Consider the following 23,491-nt stretch of genomic DNA (forward strand, 5'->3'; position numbering starts at 1 on the left):
CAGACAGGTAACTAACACACACACAGGTAACTAACACACAGACAGGTAACTAACATACAGACAGGTAACTAACACACAGACAGGTAACTAACACCGACAGATAACTAACACACACAGAGAGGTAACTAACACACAGACAGGTAACTAACACCGACAGATAACTAACACACACACAGACAGGTAACTAACACACAGACAGGTAACTAACATACAGACAGGTAACTAACACACTAACTGGTAACTAACACCGACAGGTAACTAACACACAGACAGGTAACTGACATACAGACAGGTAACTAACACACTAACTGGTCACTGACATACAGACAGGTAACTAACATACAGACAGGTAACTAACACACACACAGGTAACTAAAATACAGACAGGTAACTAACACACTTACTGGTAACTAACATACAGACAGGTAACTAACATACAGACAGGTAACTAACACACACAGGTAACTAACACACAGACAGGTAATTGCACACCGACAGATAACTAACACATAGACAGGTAACTAACACACACACAGGTAACTAACACACAGACAGGTAACTAACACACTTACTGGTAACTAACATACAGACAGGTAACTAACACACACACAGGTAACTAACACTCAGACAGGTAACTAACATACAGACAGGTAACTAACACACTTACTGGTAACTAACATACAGACAGGTAACTAACACACAGACAGGTAACTAACACCGACAGATAACTAACACACAGACAGGTAACTAACATACAGACAGGTAACTAACACACAGACAGGTAACTAACACCGACAGATAACTAACACAGACAGGTAACTAACATACAGACAGGTAACTAACACACAGACAGGTAACTAACACGGACAGATAACTAACACACAGACAGGTAACTAACATACAGACAGGTAACTAACACACACACAGGTAACTAACACACAGACAGGTAACTAACATACAGACAGGTAACTAACACACAGACAGGTAACTACCGACCAGATAACACACACAGAGAGGTAACTAACACACAGACAGGTAACTAACACCGACAGATAACTAACACACACACAGACAGGTAACTAACACACAGACAGGTAACTAACATACAGACAGGTAACTAACACACTAACTGGTAACTAACACCGACAGGTAACTAACACACAGACAGGTAACTGACATACAGACAGGTAACTAACACACTAACTGGTCACTGACATACAGACAGGTAACTAACACAGACAGGTAACTAACACACAGACAGGTAACTAAGATACAGACAGGTAACTAACACACTAACTGGTAACTAACATACAGACAGGTAACTAACACACAGACAGGTAACTAACACCGACAGATAACTAACACACAGACAGGTAACTAACATACAGACAGGTAACTAACTCACACACAGGTAACTAACACCGACAGATAACTAACACACACACAGACAGGTAACTAACACACAGACAGGTAACTAACATACAGACAGGTAACTAACACAGACAGATAACTAACACACAGACAGACAGGTAACTAACACACAGACAGGTAACAACAGACAGGTAACTAACACACAGAAATACAGGTAACTAACACACAGACAGGTAACAATACAGACAGGTAACTAACACAGACAGATAACTAACACACAGACAGACAGGTAACTAACACACAGACAGGTAACTAACACAGACAGATAACTAACACACACACAGACAGGTAACTAACAGTTAAATATGTAGCTGTGTCGTTTTCTGTGTTTTCTGTTATATGTTGTTGTGTTGTTGTGTTGTTTTCAGGAGTGTCTGTTGGAGGTTCTGGAGATAGTGGAGTTGGGCATTTCAGGCAGTAAGTCTGGAAAGGAACAGGAAGTGAGATGTAAAGAGGAGAAAGAACTAAACCCCTCCTCTCTAAGGGTGAAGGAGGCCGCGGAAGCTACGCTGAACTGGTGAGCAAAACAAACGCATCAAAGAAGTTTTTATATATATATATATATACATACATACACATACAGATATAACCTGGCGGAGCCACACTGATCCTGTGGGGGCAGAGCCTGACAGATGTTTATTTAACCTGGGGGGGGGGGGCAGAGCCAGACTGATGTTTATATAACCTGAGGGGTGGGGGGGCAGAGCCAGACAGATGTTTTCTCTGATGTGTGTTTGTCTCAGTGTGATGCAGGTTTCGGGGGCCTTTCCGTTGCTTGGCGACCAGCTGGATGAGGACGCTCTAATTGGCTGCTCCACTCTGAGTGACGCCAGTGTGAAGAAGTTCCGATATTTTGTGGTGGGCAGCTCAGTAATCCTCGCCATGCTGGAACGACCACCAGGGCCAGGAGAACCCAGAGAACCCCGAGAACCTGGAGAACCGGGGCCCGAACCGGGAGAAGCGGGTCAGTCCTGAATCTGATCACCTTTCACCTGTCATACAGCATTTAATGACACAAACTTCCTCTTTCTGCTTTTTGTTTCTTGATGTGGTTTTTGATGAATTTTCTGTTGATTGACTTAGTTTAGTTTAGTTTAAGACCTAAAGTACATACAACAGATGAAAAACTATTTCAGTGCAGGAGTGGAAGGAGTCCTCCTCAGTACAAATTATTAATAACAAATTAAAACTGATATAATTACTCCATGAAAATAAAACAAGAAGTAAAAGATTAAATACATACAAAATATATACATTATGAAGGCTGGCAAGAAGTTTATATTATTAATAAATTCCACAGCAGTGGAGCTCCAGGTCTGATAAATGGAAATCTTTTTTTTATGCATACTTTAGTTAAGAAAATCGATCAATCACCTGATCCTTCCTCTAAAGACAGATATCCTAAACTTGAGTTTTATATTTGATGTGTGTGAAGCGAAGTGTCCATCGCTCACCGTGTTGATCCGAGGAGCGTCAGGACGCCACAGTTGGACGCTACAGCACCAGCTGCAGCCCCGAGACGGAAGGACAGCCACACAGGTAACACACAATATCATACACAATGGTGGAGATACCCAAATAAATATTATTTACTTATTTATCTTGTTTCGGTTTTGTTTGCTACATACTGTACGGTTACTTTAAGTATCTGTTAGGGCTTTTGTTTTGAAGGAACCAAGCAGCCACCAGGTGAAGTCTTTATATTAAGGTGATCAGGTAGAGACTGGTAGGGCTGATGGTTTTATACCAGAGCCAAGAAACGCCATTGTTATCCAAAAACCTGGAAAATAAACCTGAGAAAATGCCATCTTTTGGACAATGAACATGTCTGACCTGCGTAAGATTCACTTACGACTTTGGTTCTGACTTATTAGTTTGTTTGGATTGAGGAATAAATCGTCACTACACACAATATTAACCATCGATCATGACACAGATCAGTGTTTTATCTGCCTGTTGATCCACTGCAGCAAACTCCGATCCCAGAGCAGCGTAGAGTCGCCCAGGAGGATTCTGGGATACGATGTGGTGTCAAACATCAGCTGTTTCCTGCCAACATGGACAGAGTTTCTCTAGTAAAAGCTGATCTAAGTATTCCACTCCTGGACGACATCGTCACTGACAAGGTACAGAACCAGAACCAAAAGATCCAGATCCTTAGGGTCAGGGTTAGGGTCCAGATGTTTGACGAATTTCATTGTTGATGAAAAAGAATATTCTCAGTTTGCATAAAATGGTTGCAATTCATATTTTTAAGCGCTTGAAGGTCCAATAATCACTAAAGTGTAGCCTTTGTCATGCAAGAGAGACGATAAAAACCAAAGGAATGGTCAAAGCTATGATACAGATATTTAACACTCGACCATCACAGCCTACAATTAATGCATTTGCATGATGGATGTACGGTGCATTGAGACAATGAATAAAACTCATTTGCACGTCAACATTCACTCACATGCTCTTAGAATCACTTATAATCACAGTAAGGTAAGCCACGGTATTCATCCTGTCATGTGTGTAAAATATCCAAAATGAAAGCGAAACTAATTACACGTCTGATTATAAAAGTTGTTGTGTGCGCTACACGCTATAATATTGTCAGGAATGTGATTTAAGCCTTTGTGCCTCATGTAGGTTGGTGTGGATGTGGCGATTAGATGGCAGATTATGGGTTGAACTACAAGACGCACTGAGAGATGGAGAGACAGATATAATTGCTGAGGGGACTTACTGTCCTTTCATTAGACTAAATGTGATAATGTAGCCCCATCATTTGCACTGTGATAATATTTACCATTTAGTTAACTTACCAAAAAGGAAACACTAAAACATTGTAATGAATTTCAGCGTTTCCATTTTGGTAAGTAAACTAAATGGTTTGTTACAATGTCAACTGTGAGCGTGTATGTGGGTGTGTGTGCATGTGTGCACTCCGGTACACAGATAACACTACACCCTGCCAAAGATGTTTCTGTCATTTTAGGTAGTTCTGATCCCCTGATGTTTGTTCAAGTGTTCATTTTTCTGATCGTTATTTGAAGCTATAAGATTACAGGATGGCAGTGGCAGTATCAGTGGAGACGCGGCGACTATCTTTAGAAACAGTCTGTGGTTTGTTCAGGTGCAGCAGCAGCTGCAGCGTCTGCAGGCGGCGTTGAAGACGCAGCGGCTGGTCGAGGCCCAGCCGCAGGTCAGCGGACGCTCGGTTGTCATGACGATCTGCAGGCCGCCTCCTCCAATCAGCAGCTTCCAGACAGCGAGACTCTTCCTGTCCCACCTGGGCCTCCTCACTCCGGAGACACTGAAAGTACCAATCACTGTTACACCAGTCTGTCTGTCTGCCTGTCTGTCTATCTGTCTGTCTGTCTGTTTGTCTGCCTGTCTGACTGACCGTCTGTCTGTCTGTCTGTCTGTCTGTCTGTCTGTCTCCTTTTGGAGGTTTGTGACTCGTTACGTGGTTGATTTTCAACAGAACTTATAATAAATTCAGTTAACTGTCTGGCCCAGCTGTCTGTCTCTCACCTGTCTGTCTGTCCTCTGTAGAGTTCCGGCAGTGTCCCGCCTCAGCTGCTGTCTCTGGACTCGTCTCTTCCTGGTTTCTCCGACGATCTGAAAAGATTGGACGAGCTGCAGTCCAGAAACTGTGACTCTGCCTCCATCTTCTACATGAGAGCAGGACAGAGGACAGCTGCTGAGGTCTGTCTATCTGTCTGTCTGTCTCTTTGACCTGTCTGTCTGCCTCTGACCTGTCTGTCTGTCTCTAACCTGTCTCTCTGACCTCTCTCTAACCTGTCTGTCTGTCCCTAACCTGTCTGATTCCGACCTCTCTCTCTAACCTGTCTGTCTCTTTGACCTGTCTGTCTCTCTGACCTCTCTCTAACCTGTCTGTCTGTCCCTAACCTGTCTGATTCCGACCTCTCTCTCTAACCTGTCTGTCTGTCTCTGACCTTTCTGTCTGTCTGTCTGTCTGTCTCTCTCTCTGACCTGTCTGTCTGTCTCTGACCTGTCTATCTGTCTCCAACCTGTCTGTCTGTCTCTAACCTGTCTATCTCTGTAGATCCTGAGGAACGTGGAGTCTAGCTGTAGTGTCCCGTCTTACTTCCTGGACTTCCTGTCGTCTCTCGGTTGGCCGGTAGAGGCGGGGCAACGCCAGAGGGGCGGAGTCAGCATCAACAGTTCAGGTCAGCGCTCTGATTCATTTTGTCAGAAATAGTTGTGTTTCTGTTTTTGGATCAGACTTCACCACACTTCTTCTCCACGGCTGTGTGTGAGCTGATTGGTTGGTTTGTGTCTCCCAGAATTCCCTGCTGTGCTGGGTGACAGTGGAGGTGGCGTGTTTGATGGAGAGCGGTTTGTCCTGATGTATGCCGACGCTCTGACAGAGATCACCTTCATCGTCCCTTCGTCATCACACAGTCAGTCTCTGATGTCTTAAATACTTATGAAATTATTCTTCTTGTTTCAGTTTAAAGTGTCTGATGATCTAAATACTCTAATGTGTCATGCTTTATTGAATTCTTCTTTTAATGTTGTTTAAAGCAGCTGATTGGTCGAAGAGTCCAGAGGAGGCGGAGCCTCTGACCAGCCAGCAGTGTAATACTGAGCTCAGCCAAGACTCTGCCCCCCCACCCACAGTATGGACCTTCAAAATAAAAGCTTTTTCATTTGCTTACTACTCGTTCGCCTGTCTGTCTGCGTGTCTCTCTCACCTGTCTGTCTGTCTGTCTGACCTGTTTGTCTCTCTCTGACCTATCTGTCTGCCTGTATGTGTGTGTCTCTCTCACCTGTCTGTCTAGAGGTCTCCAGTTGAAGACATGAAGTCTTTTCGTGACTCTGAATCTAAACTCCTGATTGTCTGGGTCGAACGCTTCGAGGATATCGGTAACTAACCTTCCGTTAACATTACGTTTCATTTAGCTGACCTCGGCGTGTCTAGTCCAGTCCAGATTATTGTTTAAGTACACCTATAACTTCATGGCATAACTTCATCTACAAATCCATCCATGCCAACATATTTGTCCATTTACATGTCACGCAAGGACTGCAGTCACAGCCTACGCTCTCAGGACATTATTAACTAAAACTTCCCATCGGTTCATACATACAGTATCTCACAAAAGTGAGTCCACCCCTCACATTTTAGTAAATATTTCATTATATCTTTTAATGGGACAACACTGAAGAAATGACACTTTGCTACAATGTAAAGTATTAAGTGTCCAGCTTGTATAACAGTGTAAATGTGCTGTCCCCTCAAAATAACTCAACACACAGCCATTAATGTCTAAACCACTGGTAACTAAAGTCACTACACCCCTATGTTAAATTCCCATAGAGGCAGGCAGACTTTTATTTTTAAAGGCCAGGTATTTCATGGATCCAGGATACTATACATCCTGATAAAGTTCAATTCAGTTCAATTCAATTCAATTCAATTTTATTTATAGTATCAAATCATAACAAGAGTTATCTCGAGACACTTATTAAACAACTTACAGATAGAGTAGGTCTAGACCACACTCTATAATTTCCAAAACCCCAACAATTACAGTAATTCCTCAAGAGCAAGCATTAGCAGTGGCTATTGCGACAGTGGCAAGGAAAACTCCCTTTTAGGAAGAAACCTAGGCAGACCCAAACTCTTGGTAGGCGGTGTCTGATGGGGCCGGTTGGGGGTGTGATGAACAGTGGCGATAATAGTCACATTAAAGATAATGGAACAGCGACTTCAAAGGTAGTCCTGTAAGTTCATGTCATAGCAGGGCACATCGTGTCATACTGAGTAGTGCAGTCTCCAATACCGGATCCTGACAGTGCGTATGAACATCACAGCAGGGCGTTGCGGGAGTAAACTCCCCAGACCTAGGTTTGTAACAAGCTTTTCTGGGACAGGATGCACATAAAAGGAAAAAAAAGAAAAGAGAGAGCAGCTCATTGTGTCATATGAAGGAAGGAACTTCCCCGGTAGTCTAGAATTATAATAGCATAACTAAGAGAGGCAGGCTAGCTTAGAGAGAGGGATGCCGGATCGGGCTTGAACTCTCCCCTGCCGGATCGGGCTGTACTGGCCTGCCTCCCTCTACTCTCGCTATATTATTGATTATATGATAAATAAAACTGATGACTACGAAGAAGGGTTCCCTTGGCCTTTGGAATTAAAATAGCCCCACACCATCACATACCCTTCACCATACCTAGAGATTGGCATGGTTTTATGTCAGTTAGCCTAATAGCTGGTTTGATTTGCATTGAGAGATGATTTTATGGAATCTACCCCATGCCAATCTCTAGGTATGGTGAAGGGTATGTGATGATGTGGGGCTATTTTAATTCCAAAGGTCAAGTGAACTTTATCAGGATGTATAGTATCCTGGATCCATGAAATAACTGGCCTTAAAAAATAAAAATCTGCCTGCCTCTATGGGAATTTAACATAGGGGTGTAGTGACTTTAGTTGCCAGCGGTTTAGACATTAATCGCTGTGTGTTGAGTTATTTTGAGGGGACAACACATTTACACTGTTATACAAGCTGGACACTTAATACTTTACATTGTAGCAAAGTGTCATTTCTTCAGTGTTGTCCCATTTAAAGATATAATGAAATATTTACTAAAATGTGAGGGGTGTACTCACTTTTGTGAGATACTGTAGCTACGTCCCCTCAGTTCATACAGAGCTATGTCCCCTCAGTTCCTACAGAGCTATGTCCCCTCAGTTCATACAGAGCTACGTCCCCTCAGTTCCTACAGAGCTACGTCCCCTCAGTTCATACAGAGCTACGTCCCATTGGTTCCTACAGAGCTATGTCCCCTCAGTTCCTACAGAGCTACGTCCCCTCAGTTCATACAGAGCTACGTCCCATTGGTTCCTACAGAGCTATGTCCCCTCAGTTCCTACAGAGCTACGTCCCCTCAGTTCATACAGAGCTACGTCCCATTGGTTCCTACAGAGCTACGTCCCATTGGTTCACACAGAGCTACGTCACATTGGTTCATACAGAGCTTGGCAAAAAGGTTTTTCTCTTTTTCTGCCCCCTTAAATGTGTTCTTGTTTTTAGTACTTTAGTGTTCTAAGTCTACTTGGCACTTTGGTTTGATTATTGTATGTGTTTGTTGAATCTTGTTATTACGGTTGCAATCAGTTTGTCTGTCTGTAACTGATGTTTATTGTCCCAGACAGGTCTCTCTTGAGAATGAGACTCTGTGTCTCAATGAGATTACCTGTATAAATAAAAGATAAATAATAATATAAATTTAAAAAAGGATCTGATCATAAAGTTGTCTCTTCGCATGAGCATAAACCAAACAGATTGGAATTGTGTATTTTTCTGTTGTGATGATGTGAGAACAGATGTGTGACTTTTTGTTTCAGAGAGTTTCCCTCAGACTGAGCTGCTATCAGAGACCCAAACTCACGCCAGGTAACACACACACACACATACACACACACACACACACACACACACACACACACACACACACACACACACACACACACACACACACACACACACACACACACACACACACGGAGCAGGTAACGCACACAGACACATTGTTACACTGTTGTTCCACACAGCTTTAGACTTAATAATCTTATTGATGACAAACTGTCTGTCTGTCTGTCTGTCTGTCTGTTAGCGCGTCAAACGTCCAGCTCATCTTCATCCATCCTCTGAAAACAGGACTTTACCGGATCTGTTTCCGTGGAAACGGCACTAGCAAGTTCAGTCTGGTTGTCCCATTGGTCAACGGGAGTGTGGTCAGCAAACGCTCTCTCGGTACGTCTGCCTGTCCGTCTCTTTGTCTGCCTGCCTGCCTGCCTGCCTGCCTGCCTGCCTGCCTGTCTGTCTGTCTGTCTGTCTGTCTGACTGTCTGTCTGTCTGTCTGTCTGTCTGTCTGTCTCTTTGTCTGCCTGTCTGCCTGCCTGCCTGCTTGCCTGTCTGTCTGTCTGTCTGTCTGTCTGTCTGTCTGTCTGCCTCTCCCCTTCCTGCCCATCCTGAATAACAGAAGAACAGCGTCTTCAGAGTATTTCTGAATGAAGTAGTAGTCTGCTTAATGTCTAGTAGTAGTAGTAGTCTCTTGTAGTATTTGCTTCCTGATTTCACAGACTAGGGAGTGGCCCAATGCCCAAATCACAGGACCAGAACATTAGCGGCGTTAACTTGTTATTGAGGTGTAAAGCCTGGATATAGTTCCATGAATGAACACTTCCTGTTTGTTTCTTTGTCTGCAGGTTTCCTGGTCAGAGAGACGGTGATCAACTGTTGCCATCGGCGACGGCTAGAGAGTGACTCCACCCTACCGTCCCACGTCAGAAGGAAGCAGATGATCAATGACATCATCCTTCGCTACCACAGCCGCTGCTCTGAACCCGCCTTTTACACCGCCCTCTTCCAGGACCCCTGAACCCCGAACTTTAGTCTCTGTTCCAGGACCCCTGAACCCCAAACTTTAGTCTCTGTTCCAGGACCCCTGAACCCCAAACTTTAGTCTCTGTTCCAAGGACCCTGAACCCTAAAACTTAATTCTCTGTTCCAGGACCCCTGAACCCCAAACTTTAGTCTCTGTTCCAGGACCCCTGAACCCTAAACTTTAGTCTCTGTTCCAGGACCCCTGAACCCCAAACTTTAGTCTCTGTTCCAGGACCCCTGAACCCCAAACTTTAGTCTCTGTTCCAGGACCCCTGAACCCCAACTTTAGTCTCTGTTCCAGGACCCCTGAACCCTAAACTTTAGTCTCTGTTCCAGGATTTTTTCCCGGACCCCTGAACCCCAAACTTTAGTCTCTGTTCCAGGACCCCTGAACCCCAACTTTAGTCTCTGTTCCAGGACCCCTGAACCCCAAACTTTAGTCTCTGTTCCAGGACCCCTGAACCCCAAACTTTAGTCTCTGTTCCAGGACCCCTGAACCCTAAACTTTAGACAGCTGAATGCTATTATGGTTTATGTTTTGGTATAATGTCAGATTATCACTTTGTGATTCTGAATAAAAACAAGATTTGGTGTTTTTTCTCGAGCAAGATATTACAAACAATCTGACTCAAACTGAATCTGCAGATGTTTTTACAGTCAAATCTTAATTTTAATTTTTTTAATTTGTGTAAAATCTTTGTAAACTTCAGCAGCCACAGATTCTGAGTGGCCCAGATGATCAATAAAAATGCTCATATTTCTGTTGTCTTATTTCCAAACGTATTCTTTTATTTAGCACTTTGGATATTCCGTACATGACATGCTTTTTGTTGTTGTTAGTGTAATAAAACCTCTGGAATTTATTATGCATCAAAATAATAAATGTTTTCTCTGTCTATGTTGCGTCTTATTTCCTGTTGATGTAACTTGAGTCCATAACACTTTATATTAACATCACTTATAAATGGTGAATGGGTACTTAACCGGGTTGTGCGAGTCACTTGAATCACTTGAGTCAGTATTGTTAAATCTTCAAGGAAACTCAGTCCTACTGCGCACACCCACTCACCACCTCATGCAGCTGCTCACAGGAGAGCAATTTAGTCATGGAAAAGAAAGCATTTTCAGCCAGACTGTTTATTTATTGTATTATATATATAATATATAATATTTTAATATATAATATATAATATTTTATAATATTTTATTGAAATATATAGGCTTTCAATGTAGACATAGAAACAGGAATGGAGAAATGCCTGTAGTGAATACATTATTATTATTATTTTTTAAATTGACTGTCTGCTCGACCTAATTGCATTTCAACATATTACATTTATACACCAAACCTACAGTAGGCCTAGCTAGCCATGCAGAACAGACATGTGTTCTTGCAAGTAAAAGAAAGTGAAGCTTGGCTTTTGTTGTGGATTTGCTTTACCCTGAGCTCGAGGAGAGACTTCTCACTTCTGCCTGAAGCCCAGATCCCAGACCCACAAACGAAGCCAGCTGAATTGCGGGATTATGACTCAATTCTGCAGCCGCATCCTCGGAGTCTGTCAGGGCGTTTGTCATCGAAAGTAACATGTCTGCAGCCTGCCTGAGTCTGCCCATGTTATCTCGTTCTATCATTCAGGCCTTGAGTTAACTTGTGGAGTTGTTGTTCTACAAAATTATCAGTTAAATGGCTACAGGACTAGTAGTTAGGGAAGTAGCTAATGTTGCAAGAAGTTTGTGTGTGGGGCTGTTATCATTTTAGATTGAATTGTAGTAGGACTCAACTGATCCGAGTTAATGATACTAGAGACTCGCGATTCGTGAGTCTATTTAAAGACTTGGGTTAAAGATCTGAGTGAATCACGACTCAAACAGGTTTAGTGTAGGGTGACCAAACGTCCTCTTTGCCCGGACATGTCCACTTTTACGTACTGTCCGGGGGGGTTTTATAAATTCATTAAAATGTCCGGTTTTCACTGTTTTTCATGGGACCATTAAGCGTGTACTTAAATTGACTGGCGCTTTGCACACAATGCTACGGTACTTTGTTTTGTGACATAATTCCTGAGAGGCTGCTTTGTGGGCGGCTCTGCGACGTGCACATACCCAGGGACCAGAGCAGACAGGGACCAGAGCAGACAGGGACCAGAGCAGACAGGGGACCAGAGCAGACAGGGACCAGAGCAGACAGCGGAGCAGCATTGCACACAAGATGCCGAAGCGTTTCCTGCTAAAGATTTCCCACCGTGGTCAGAAAACACAGGGGAGACACTTTGTTTCTCTCACTATGACTCTAAAGTCGTACTCGCTCGCCGCCACTCTCTCACTTAATTCTCCCTCGCTCTATCACCCTCTTCCCACACACAGACTGCCGGGCCACACACACCAGCCACGCGTATTAACATCAGGCTACGGCGAAGGCTCCATGTGGAGCCGTGCATAAACCAAAAATAACTTGTCCGGTCCAGGCGGAGTGCACCATGTGCAAAGCTGGCACATACGTTTCAGTGTCTTTATTATTTATCTTATTACACTGAAAAGGTATTAAGAGATATTTTGTTGAAGCTGGATTTTTAACACAGAAGAGGTCATATTTACAACATTATTTCATATTATTTATTTATTTTAAAAGAGAGATATTATTTTGTTACAGGTTGTTACAGATTTTATTTTATTACAGAAGTTATTTTTGCACCATTGAGGCATAATAAAGCATGTTCATTAACCGTTAATTAAGCCTGTCTGAATTTGTGTCTCGAGGTCAGGCCGAGTGTCCTCTTTTTTTGGAATCAAAATATGGTTACCCTAATTTAGTGACAAGCTTTGAGGTTTGTTTTCTGTTCGGTGGTTGTGTCACATGATACCCAATCAGCAGACAGCAGGGTGTTCAACTCACTCCTGTTTCACTTTAAATGAACCTGTTGCTACATTATGTTGGGGCTGAACGTGGACCTGGTTTGAACTGGGGTTTGTTATGCTTATGACTCCCCTGGTGCATGATGGGACATGCAGCTGATGGATGATGAATATTTGACTCCTGTCCATGCAGTTTGCGTCAGACGGACCCAGACGCAGAGGAAGAGTGATGTTTCTCCCTGAAGTGTTGGAGCTGAGATAACTGGTACTTAAAGATTTTTGTGCTTATTGAAGCTGGATGTGGAAAAAGAAAAGAACCAAGAGACTTAATAAAGATTTTGATTAAATTACAATATTTCTTTATTTTAAAGATTGTTTTGGGGGCATTTTTGGCCTTCATTCGACAGGACAGGGATGAGAGAGGGGGAAGACATGCAGCAAAGGGCCGCGGGTTGGACTTGAACCCTGGCTGCTGCGGTAAGGACTGAGCCTTAGTACATGGACGTTTGCTCATGTGAGCTACCAGGGTGCCGCTAAAATAAAATATTTTGTTTAAAGGGGGGAGTGAGATTGCAGTTTACTGCCACCTTCTGGATGTCAGGAGGATCTACTGTCGCTCTCCAGTACGTTTCCTACTATCTAATTAGGATCAGAAAAAAGGGTTGTGTACCATAGACATAATAAAGATATTATAATATATGTATATACATATATCTGTGTAATATATAATGTTCTATATTATGTCTATGTTGTGTACCACCTGCCTCTTCTCTGGTTGTCATGGTTACCACCTTTAGATTACACACACACACACACACACACACGCACACACGCACACACACACACACACACACACATCTTTATTGATAATCTAATTAATGTTTTTTTTATCTGTGAGCTGATCAATAATCATCAGTGACGTCATTCCATTTCCTGTTTGTGCGGGCAGTGTTTGTGAGGAGAGAGAAAGCTGCTGATCAGCAGATCTGCTGCCTGTCTGTCGCTCTGCGGGTTTTATTTTCCTCCTCTCCTCTCTTTCCTCTTCCTCCACTCCGCAGCAGCGATGCCTCCAGAGCGCCTGGCCGGCCTCGGCGCTCTGTCTGCGGGCTGGCAGTAGATCGGCGGCTCGGTGCAGTCTCTTGCCGGCCTCGGCGCTCTGTCTGCGGGCTGGCAATAGATCAGCGGCTCGGTGCAGTTTCTCTGTCATGGTGCAGAAGTCCCGGAACGGCGGGGTGTTCCCCGGAGCGCAGGCCGACCAGAAGAAGCTGAAGGTCGGCTTCGTGGGTCTGGAGGCCGGGGGGAGCGAGTCCACCAGGGATGGAGCCCTGCTCATAGCAGGTGTGTGTGTGTGTGTGTGTGTGTGTGTGTGTGTGCTCGCGCGCGCGCGCGCGTTTCTGTGTGTGTGTGTGTGTGTGGATATGATTAGTGCTGCAGGATAAGAGGAAAATATGCAATAGGCTACATTGAATATCTTGATACCGATACAATTTGTGATAAATAACCAAATATTAAAGTGTTCTCACTTCTGCTGTTTTCAGTATTCTGATAAAATACAACACACTGCTTGTTGAGTTTGAAACAAATGAAAGGAAATAATTTCCAACTTTCTTTTGTAGAACAGTGTCTTTCGCAAAGTGTTTATTCGGCCAGTTGATATCGCCATGAAAATAAAAAAAACGTATATTTTGCAGCCCTAACAGATTGGTCCACAGATTTGGACCAATGAGGTTAAAGGAGGAGTTTTTTGTGGATGTGTGTCTCCATAGCGCTGTGGAGGAAGGTCTGGCTACACCACAGATGCATTCTGGGATAGGAGAAAAGACGACTAGGGTTGTTTACATTTCTTGGGCGGTGCTTCGCTCCAGACGCAGCGACGGTGGCTCTGCTAAATAGTCTCAGGAAGGAACTTGTTTTGGTGGAACATTTGCACCCCCCAAAAGAAAACTCCACATCCAATATTACATGAAGTTAACGGTTGACACAATACAGTAACGTGAGCTATTTAAATGAGCTGATACATGGTTAAAACTCATTAGCTATTACCAGTGTATCTCTGTGTGGACTTTGTCCACAGAAATCCCACCAATCAGTTCCTAAACCTCCCAGTTAGAGAGGAAATTATCTAAACATATTCTTTATATAACCTCCCAGTTAGAGAGGAGATGATCTAAACATATTCTTTATAAAACCTCCCAGTTAGAGAGGAACTGATCTAAACATATTCTTTATAAAACCTCCCAGTTAGAGAGGAAATGATCTAACATATTCTTTATAAAATCTCCCAGTTAGAGAGGAAATGATCTAGCATATTCTTTATAAAACCTCCCAGTTAGAGAGGAAATGATCTAACATATTCTTTATAAAACCTCACAGTTAGAGAGGAAATGATCTAACATATTCTTTATAAAACCTCACAGTTAGAGAGGAAATGATCTAACATATTCTTTATAAAACCTCCCAGTTAGAGAGGAAATGATCTAAACATATTCTTTATAAAACCTCCCAGTAAGAGAGGAAATGATCTAAACATATTCTTTATAAAACCTCCCAGTTAGAGAGGAGATGATCTAACATATTCTTTATAAAACCTCCCAGTTAGAGAGGAAATGATCTAACATATTCTTTATAAAACCTCCCAGTTAGAGAGGAAATGATCTAACATATTCTTTATAAAACCTTCCAGTTAGAGAGGAAATGATCTAAACATATTCTTTATAAAACCTCCCAGTTAGAGAGGAAATGATCTAACATATTCTTTATAAAACCTCCCAGTTAGAGAGGAAATGATCTAAACATATTCTTTATAAAACCTCCCAGTTAGAGAGGAAATGATCTAAACATATTCTTTATAAAACCTCCCAGTTAGAGAGGAAATGCCCTAAACATATTCTTTATAAAACCTCCCAGTTAGAGAGGAAATTATCTAACATATTCTTTATAAAACCTCCCAGTTAGAGAGGAAATGATCTAACATATTCTTTATAAAACCTCCCAGTTAGAGAGGAAATGATCTAAACATATTCTTTATAAAACCTCCCAGTTAGAGAGGAAATGATCTAACATATTCTTTATAAAACCTCCCAGTTAGAGAGGAAATGATCTAAACATATTCTTTATAAAACCTCCCAGTTAGAGAGGAAATGATCTAAACATATTCTTTATAAAACCTCCCAGTTAGAGAGGAAATGCCCTAAACATATTCTTTATAAAACCTCCCAGTTAGAGAGGAAATTATCTAACATATTCTTTATAAAACCTCCCAGTTAGAGAGGAAATGATCTAACATATTCTTTATAAAACCTCCCAGTTAGAGAGGAAATGATCTAAACATATTCTTTATAAAACCTCCCAGTTAGAGAGGAAATGCCCTAAACACATTCTTAGTAAATCTTTACAATCATTCCCTGAAAGAACCGAGCAGTTCTGTCTTTTTGTAACCATCCACATCTTCTTCTAAACTTGATATTTTCAGCTTGTAGCTCGCTATCTACAAGGTTGATGTTGTTTCCTGAAGTGAACGGAGTTTGACACCTGTGTCCCTGTGTCTTAATAAGACCTGTATAATAATAATAATAATAATAATAATAATAATAATAATAATAATAATAACTGTCTGCAGGTGGGGAGGAAGGTCCTCGGCGGCAGCGCAGCAGTGTCTCCGGAGTAAAGAAACCTCCGAAGAGAAACGCTGTCTACAGACGACTGCAGAACTTCCTGTACAACGTCTTGGAGAGACCGCGAGGATGGGCCTTCATCTACCACGCCTACGTGTAAATAAACCAATCTGTTTGTCTGTCTGTCTCTCTCTCTCTCTCTGCCTGCCTGCCTGTCTGTCTCTCTGTCTCTCTGTCTCTCTGTCTGTCTGTCTGTCTGTCTGTCTGTCTGTCTGCCTGTCTATCAGTCTGCCTCTGTTACCAGATAAGAATATGATTCTTTAAACCGCAGATTAAATGTTTTGTCTGTGGGTGCTAATGTAGATCTATTCACCACTTTGGTGAGTAAACTATAATGGGATGAATTGTGATGAAATGTGGTCGAATAGGGCTGGGTACCACCAGTGATTTCCTAAATGAATTTGATTCACAAGGTCCCGATTCAATTCCATTTCTTTTTTCTTTCCTTTATTTTTACAGGACAGCTGAAGACATGAAAGGGGAGAGAGTGGGGGGGGGGATGACATGCAGCATAGGGCCGCAGGTCGGAGTCAATTAAAGAGATTGTCAGAGAGAACTAACGCTGTAAACAACTATCAGATATCTTTATAATGCTCCAGCTTCATGTGTACATTAAGAACTGAGACCCAAACAGTTAGTTTAAAGGACTTTTTACTTCTCCATCCATGGTGAAAAGATAGCTATTAAAAGATCTATTTCTGGGTTTTCTTCATCCATATCAGATCACTCAGACTCAGTTTAAACTGGAGGATCTGTTATTATAACTCAGGCCTGTGTCTGATGTGGTTCTGTAATGTTTCAGGTTCCTGTTGGTGTTCTCCTGTCTGGTTCTGTCTGTGTTCTCCACCATCAGAGAGTACGAGAAGAGTTCGGAGGACGCTCTCTACATTCTGGTAAAACTCAGATCAGAGAGTCGCACGCTGAACACATCCCTAAATATAACGCTGGGATATTTTTAGGAACTTGTTTCAGTTTCGGTAGTTTAATGATATTTTTAGACCTGATCACTTTCACAGTCAGCTTTTCATTTAAACTCAACACACACACACACGGTTCTGTTTTCTTTCAACATTATTTATTTATGGAGCGTATCAAAAAGTTTTACCCACAAGATACAAAAAACCCCAGCAATGATGGGGTAAACCTATAACTAATGAGGAGTGGTACAAAAAAACAAAACAAACAGAAACAAAGAGCCACATCAGCCGAACAACAAACACTTTGTTCTGTCTGGAATGGGCAGATGAATGGATGATGTCAGTTGGTTCCTTGTTGTCATTGTGAAACAGGAAGTGGTGACCATCGTGGTGTTCGGGGTGGAGTACATGGTGAGGATCTGGGCTGCAGGCTGCTGCTGTCGCTACAGAGGATGGAGAGGAAGACTCAAATTCGCCAGAAAACCTTTCTGTGTCATCGGTGAGTCTGATGACTTTAACAACACTTCCTTTACTCTCAAAAAGATGCAGAAATCTAGTCCATGCGTTGGTTTATTTCAGGCTGGACTACTGTAATTCCTTATGATCAGCTTGCTCTAATAAGTCCTTTTATACCTCTCAAATATTATTAGACAACATTCCATTAACTATACATGTTATGCAGATGATACCCAGTTATATCTTTCATTTAAGCCAGATGAAACCAGTCAGTTAGTTAAACTTCAAACATGCATTAAGGACATAAAATCTTGGATGACCTTCAATTTCCCAATGTTAAAATCTAAGCTACTCTGGAGGGCATTACCCTGGCCTCCAGCACTACTGTCAGAATTCAGCTCATAACAGCACATTCCGCAGGAACAGTATGACAGAAAACTTTAGTTGTTTCGAAACTGACTTTTTCAGACCACGGTATACCTTGAAACCGGTAACTGGCCCATGCCTAGCTCCCATGTTCTAATGTTGGTATGTCAGTGGGGGGTTACATGAGTGTCTGATTCTTTAATTGTTGGTAAATCTTTTAATGTGAAAGCACTTTGTGCTTAATGTTTGAAAAGTGCTATAGAAGTCAAATTATTAATAAGAAACAAATGTTTCAAAAGGTTGAAAATGAGACATTCTAACCACCTGTCTGCCTGTCTGTCTGTCTGTCTGTCTGTCTGCCTGTCGGTTTATCTCCCTGTGTACCTGTGTGTCTGCAGACATCATGGTGCTGATAGCGTCCATCTCAGTGTTGGCTGCAGGGACTCAGGGAAACGTCTTCGCCACTTCGGCCATCAGGTCGCTCCGCTTCCTTCAGATTCTGAGGATGATCCGGATGGACCGGCGGGGAGGAACCTGGAAACTGCTGGGGTCAGTCGTCTACGCCCACAGCAAGGTAACCTGGGAAATACCTGTCTTTCTGTCCGTCCATCTGTCCGTCTGTCCATCTGTCTCTTACTAACGATCATTTTCATTCTTAATCAGTTTGCAGATTATTTTGCAGATTATTTTGAGTTCAAGGCCTGGCTCTTTCAACATGGTTTAACCCCAATCCAATGTGCAATAAGTACAAAAAACATATTCAATTCAATTTTATTAATTTGATCATGTTAGCGCACATACTGTCAGGGTGCAAGGCTGCTCTTAGCCAGGGAACAGGGTGGGCATTCATAGCTCTGGGAGAAGCAGGAAGAGAGAGGAAGACCGCTGCTTGCAGGTTAGTAGAGGCAGCAGAAAGTGCCTCTTGTTGGCTCTGAAACAAGAGGGAGGAATTAAGATGGAAGCCAGGAGAAGATGGGCAGTGACTGGCCACCATTGCTATCCTGCCAACCGGAGGATGTTGTTTTAGGGTCGAAACATCCAATGATAGTTGGACACCACCTGACGACATCTTCTCCTGGACCAAAGCAACAGTCAGAAGAAAGTGACCGTAGATGATAGCATCTAGCTGTTTCTAATGTTAACATCTAGCTGTATCTAACAGTATGTATGAAACATAAAACGGGTTCTAAGGGTCCAAGCTGGCGTCTTCAAATGTCTTATTTTGTCAACACTCAAAACAATTTAATGAGAGATAAAAGAGATCACTTATTGTAATTGTTAAATAGTAGACCGTTGTGTTGCTATCAACAAATAAATGACTTCCGATGTTTCCCAGAATTCTGCCAGTTCTCTCCATAAACATGAGCGGGAAGAATGACGTAGTAACTCTACTGCCGTCTGCCATCGTACAACTGGTCGCAATAAGCCTTTTCTTCTGTTTGACCTTTGTCAAAATCACAACAACTTGGAAAAAAAATTTTTGTCTCCTCATCCGTCCAGAAACAGGTCTTAAGGGACTTATTTGGGCAACCTGATAGTAAGGAATTACAGTAGTCCAGCCTGGAAGTAACAAATGCATGGACTAGTTTTTCAGCATTGTTTTGAGACAGGATGTGCCTAATTTTGGCAATGTTACGCAGGTGAAAAAAGGCTGTTCTTGAGGTTTGTTTTAAGTGGGTGTTAAAGGATATACTGTATCCTGATCAAAAATAACTCCTAGATTTCTGACAGTAGTGCTGATGGCCAGTGCAATGCCATCCAGAGTAGCTCAATCTTTAGATGAGTTTCGGAGGTGTTTAGGGCCCAGCACAATAACCTTGGTTTTGTCTGAGTTTAACATCAGGAAATTGTAGGTCATCCAGGATTTTATGTCCTTAATGCATGCTTGAATGATACTATAAATAAATTGAAATTGAAGTTTAGCTAACTGACTGGTTTCGTCTGGCTTGATTGATAGGTATAATTGGGTATCATCTGCATAATGGTGAAAATTAATGGCGTGTTTCCTAATAATATTGCCTAGAGGAAGCAGATATAAGGTGAATAGAATTGGTCCAAACAGCGACTTTACTTTCTCTGTAGATCATCATCACCAGCGGCCAGATTATCTTTCTGTTTTATAACTGATTCAGAGTGACATGCTGTACAGCAGCCTATCTGCTACACTTCAAACTAAATTATACAATCAACTCAAAGTTTGCACTAAGATCATTGGTCTTGTGTTGCACACTCCTTTCAAACAATCCACAAGAAAAGCGTGCTCAGACTCTCTATCAGCATCTCCTCTGACCATGCATGTTTTACACTCTGGATACCATCTTCTGCCTTCTAACAGGCAATTAAGAGTCCCTTTGTTTAGACACAACAGGCCCCACAACTCTTTTCTAGTCTAACTATCTGTTTCTGGGTCAGAAACCACGGCAGCAGAGTGGGGAGGGACAGTTAGAACCTACGGAGCATTTGCAGAAACGTAACCAGAGTTTACCCCTGTTACTAAGGTTAATACCTGCAGGAATCATCTTTCAGTTACGAAGACGTGGGATTCATCAATCCTAAGAACACAGGTGCGAACAATTCTGCTTTTTAAGAACACGTTATGAATCCGACGTAGACCTTTCTTAGAAACTTTCTTAAGAACATATTTAAGAGAAAACTTAGGAAGATATTGGTGAATGAGGCCCAAAGTTATTAGCTCTGTTAACTAGAGGAGAACTCTGAATTTAGAAACCGGAGGGAAGGTGTTTACATGGAGGCTGAGAAACATTAACCAGAATATTATCTGGTTTTTAAACTGCATGTGAACACACTCAGTGTTTCACTTTGTCAGCAGTATTTAAACTGTCAGCAGTTTGTAATGGTGTGTCAGCAGTTTTTGTTCTTTGGTATCATCTTCCTGAAATCTGATGGTTTCCATTGATCTGGGAATGTATTGATTAGGATTATTGATAACCTTAACTTCTAACCTCTGTTCATGACTCTGTCTCACTGTATTATGATGTCTGTCTGTGTGTCTCTGCAGGAGTTGATCACTGCGTGGTATATCGGCTTCCTGTGTCTCATTCTGGCCAGTTTCCTCGTTTATTTGGCAGAAAAAGAGGACAATGAACAGTTTGAGACGTATGCAGACGCCCTCTGGTGGGGACTGGTGAGAGAAAAACTAATACACACTAACACACACACTAACACACACTAATACACACTAACACACACTAATGCACACTAACACACAATAACACACAATAACACACACTAATACACACTAACACGGGTGTCCAGACACAGGTAAACCTGGTGAAAGGTTGGGTTGGGGGATGTAATTGCCACTGAACGCTGTGTGTAACAGCCACACGGTAATGTGTGTAACAGCCACAAGGTAATGTGTGTAACAGCCACACGGTAATGTGTGTAACAACCACACGGTAATGTGTGTAACAGCCACAAGGTAATGTGTGTAACAGCCACACCGTAATGTGTGTAACAACCACACGGTAATGTGTGTAACAGCCACACGGTAATGTGTGTAACAACCACACGGTAATGTGTGTAACAGCCACAAGGTAATGTGTGTAACAGCCACACGGTAATGTGTGTAACAGCCACACCGTAATGTGTGTAACAACCACACGGTAATGTGTGTAACAACCACACGGTAATGTGTGTAACAGCCACACGGTAATGTGTGTAACAGCCACACGGTAATGTGTGTAACAGCCACACGGTAATGTGTGTAACAACCACACGGTAATGTGTGTAACAGCCACACCGTAATGTGTGTAACAACCACACGGTAATGTGTGTAACAACCACACGGTAATGTGTGTAACAGCCACACGGTAATGTGTGTAACAGCCACACGGTAATGTGTGTAACAACCACACGGTAATGTGTGTAACAGCCACACGGTAATGTGTGTAACAACCACACGGTAATGTGTGTAACAGCCACACCGTAATGTGTGTAACAACCACACGGTAATGTGTGTAACAACCACACGGTAATGTGTGTAACAGCCACACGGTAATGTGTGTAACAGCCACACGGTAATGTGTGTAACAGCCACAAGGTAATGTGTATGCCTTCAAACTGATCTGATGCAGTTTGAAACAGACAATAAAATCACTTTGGGAAGATAAAGTTTAGTGTCAGAGTGTAAGTCTCATATTTAGTTTGAAGGTAAAGTGAAGCTTAGTGTTTTTATTGGACAGTTTAACAGCAGAGCAGGTGTGTTCTGTCTCAGTAACGGATCTCTAGATGGAGAGATCTATGTAGCAATCTGATTGGTCTGTGTCTGTCTTTTTCAGATCACCTTGACAACCATCGGATACGGAGACAAGTTCCCAATCACCTGGAACGGACGTCTGCTGGCTGCTACCTTCACTCTGATCGGAGTTTCTTTCTTTGCTCTGCCCGCAGTGAGTCACCTGATCTTTACCTGTCTGTCTGTCTGTCTGTCTGTCTATCTCTCTAACCTGTCTGTCTCTCTGCCTGTCTGTCTCTCAGGGGATCCTGGGTTCTGGTTTTGCCCTGAAGGTTCAGGAGCAGCACCGACAGAAACACTTTGAGAAGAGAAGAAACCCGGCGGCTGGACTCATCCAGGTGAACCAACACTGCCCTCTTCTTCTTCTTCTTCTTCTTCTTCTTCTTTTTTCTTCTTCTTCTTCTTCTTCTTTTTTATAATCTTATAATAATCATAATAATATCCTAACCCATGACGCATTGAAACAAACATATTCCTCTTTATGAAACATTCAAACGCTGTCATGTCTAGATGAATCACATTATCTGGCCATCCAACCAGCAGCACAACTTGTTTTGACCGTTTCTTTAGTACTGCAGTAATCCAGTGATAGTTGTCTGTACATCCTTCAGGATCTGCTGAGTCATCGTTCAGCCAAAATCACCCACACACAGATTAAAGATTAAAATGACTGAGCAGATCAGATGATGTTAAAAAGGAGAGAAATCCAGTCTAGACGAAGCCAAATACTTAAACTAAACTGTTTAACATCTCCAGAGTAAGGCTTTTAGTTTGAAAATCCCCGGAGTCAAGGGGATCCTTCCTGCTCTGTCAGCAGCTGTTTCCATGGAAACAACCATCTCTGTCACTACAGGCAGCGTGGAGGGTTTACGCCACCAATCTGAGCCGAACTGATCTGAATTCTACCTGGGACTATTACGAGAGGACTGTTTCAGTCCCCATGTACAGGTGAGACTACACCTGTCCTACCTACAGACACAACCTTTACATTCTAGATTATGATATTATTATATCAGCACCCGTCATCATGAATCATTCTGTGTCAGCAGGTTGATTCCTCCTCTCAATCAGCTGGATTTACTGAGGAACCTCAAGAACAAATCAGGACTTTCATTCAGGTCT

At 42.4% G+C, this 23,491-nt stretch overlaps 2 protein-coding genes across 7 annotated transcripts in view; both read left to right on the top strand.

The window, feature by feature from the left end:
* The window catches only part of ralgapb (Ral GTPase activating protein non-catalytic subunit beta), a 38,364-nt gene extending 28,187 nt beyond the window's left edge, over positions 1-10,177 (top strand). For 2 of the 6 annotated variants that reach the window (XM_039798362.1, XM_039798367.1), the window contains 13 exons: positions 1,800-1,948; positions 2,175-2,395; positions 2,867-2,970; positions 3,402-3,557; positions 4,553-4,738; positions 4,975-5,127; positions 5,489-5,612; positions 5,730-5,846; positions 5,971-6,065; positions 6,228-6,312; positions 8,804-8,852; positions 9,073-9,212; positions 9,668-9,951. In XM_039798362.1, the coding sequence (XP_039654296.1) occupies positions 1,800-1,948; positions 2,175-2,395; positions 2,867-2,970; positions 3,402-3,557; positions 4,553-4,738; positions 4,975-5,127; positions 5,489-5,612; positions 5,730-5,846; positions 5,971-6,065; positions 6,228-6,312; positions 8,804-8,852; positions 9,073-9,212; positions 9,668-9,840 (1,752 nt within the window). In that variant the 3' untranslated portion in view covers positions 9,841-9,951. Of the gene's footprint in view, positions 1-1,799; positions 1,949-2,174; positions 2,396-2,866; positions 2,971-3,401; positions 3,558-4,552; positions 4,739-4,974; positions 5,128-5,488; positions 5,613-5,729; positions 5,847-5,970; positions 6,066-6,227; positions 6,313-8,803; positions 8,853-9,072; positions 9,213-9,667; positions 9,952-10,077 lie in introns of those variants that run through there. The other 4 variants (XM_039798363.1, XM_039798364.1, XM_039798366.1 and 1 more) reach the window with 4 other exon arrangements.
* A 3,462-nt stretch (positions 10,178-13,639) lies between these two features.
* The window catches only part of LOC120557302 (potassium voltage-gated channel subfamily KQT member 2), a 32,376-nt gene continuing 22,524 nt past the window's right edge, over positions 13,640-23,491 (top strand). The window contains 10 exon segments of the mRNA XM_039797491.1: positions 13,640-14,036; positions 16,318-16,468; positions 17,175-17,265; positions 17,662-17,788; positions 18,510-18,685; positions 21,131-21,256; positions 22,413-22,523; positions 22,612-22,707; positions 23,223-23,317; positions 23,419-23,487. Of these exon segments, the coding sequence (XP_039653425.1) occupies positions 13,904-14,036; positions 16,318-16,468; positions 17,175-17,265; positions 17,662-17,788; positions 18,510-18,685; positions 21,131-21,256; positions 22,413-22,523; positions 22,612-22,707; positions 23,223-23,317; positions 23,419-23,487 (1,175 nt within the window). The 5' untranslated portion in view covers positions 13,640-13,903.

This window comes from Perca fluviatilis, chromosome 4 (genome assembly GCF_010015445.1).
Source record: "Perca fluviatilis chromosome 4, GENO_Pfluv_1.0, whole genome shotgun sequence".
NCBI lineage: Eukaryota > Metazoa > Chordata > Actinopteri > Perciformes > Percidae > Perca > Perca fluviatilis.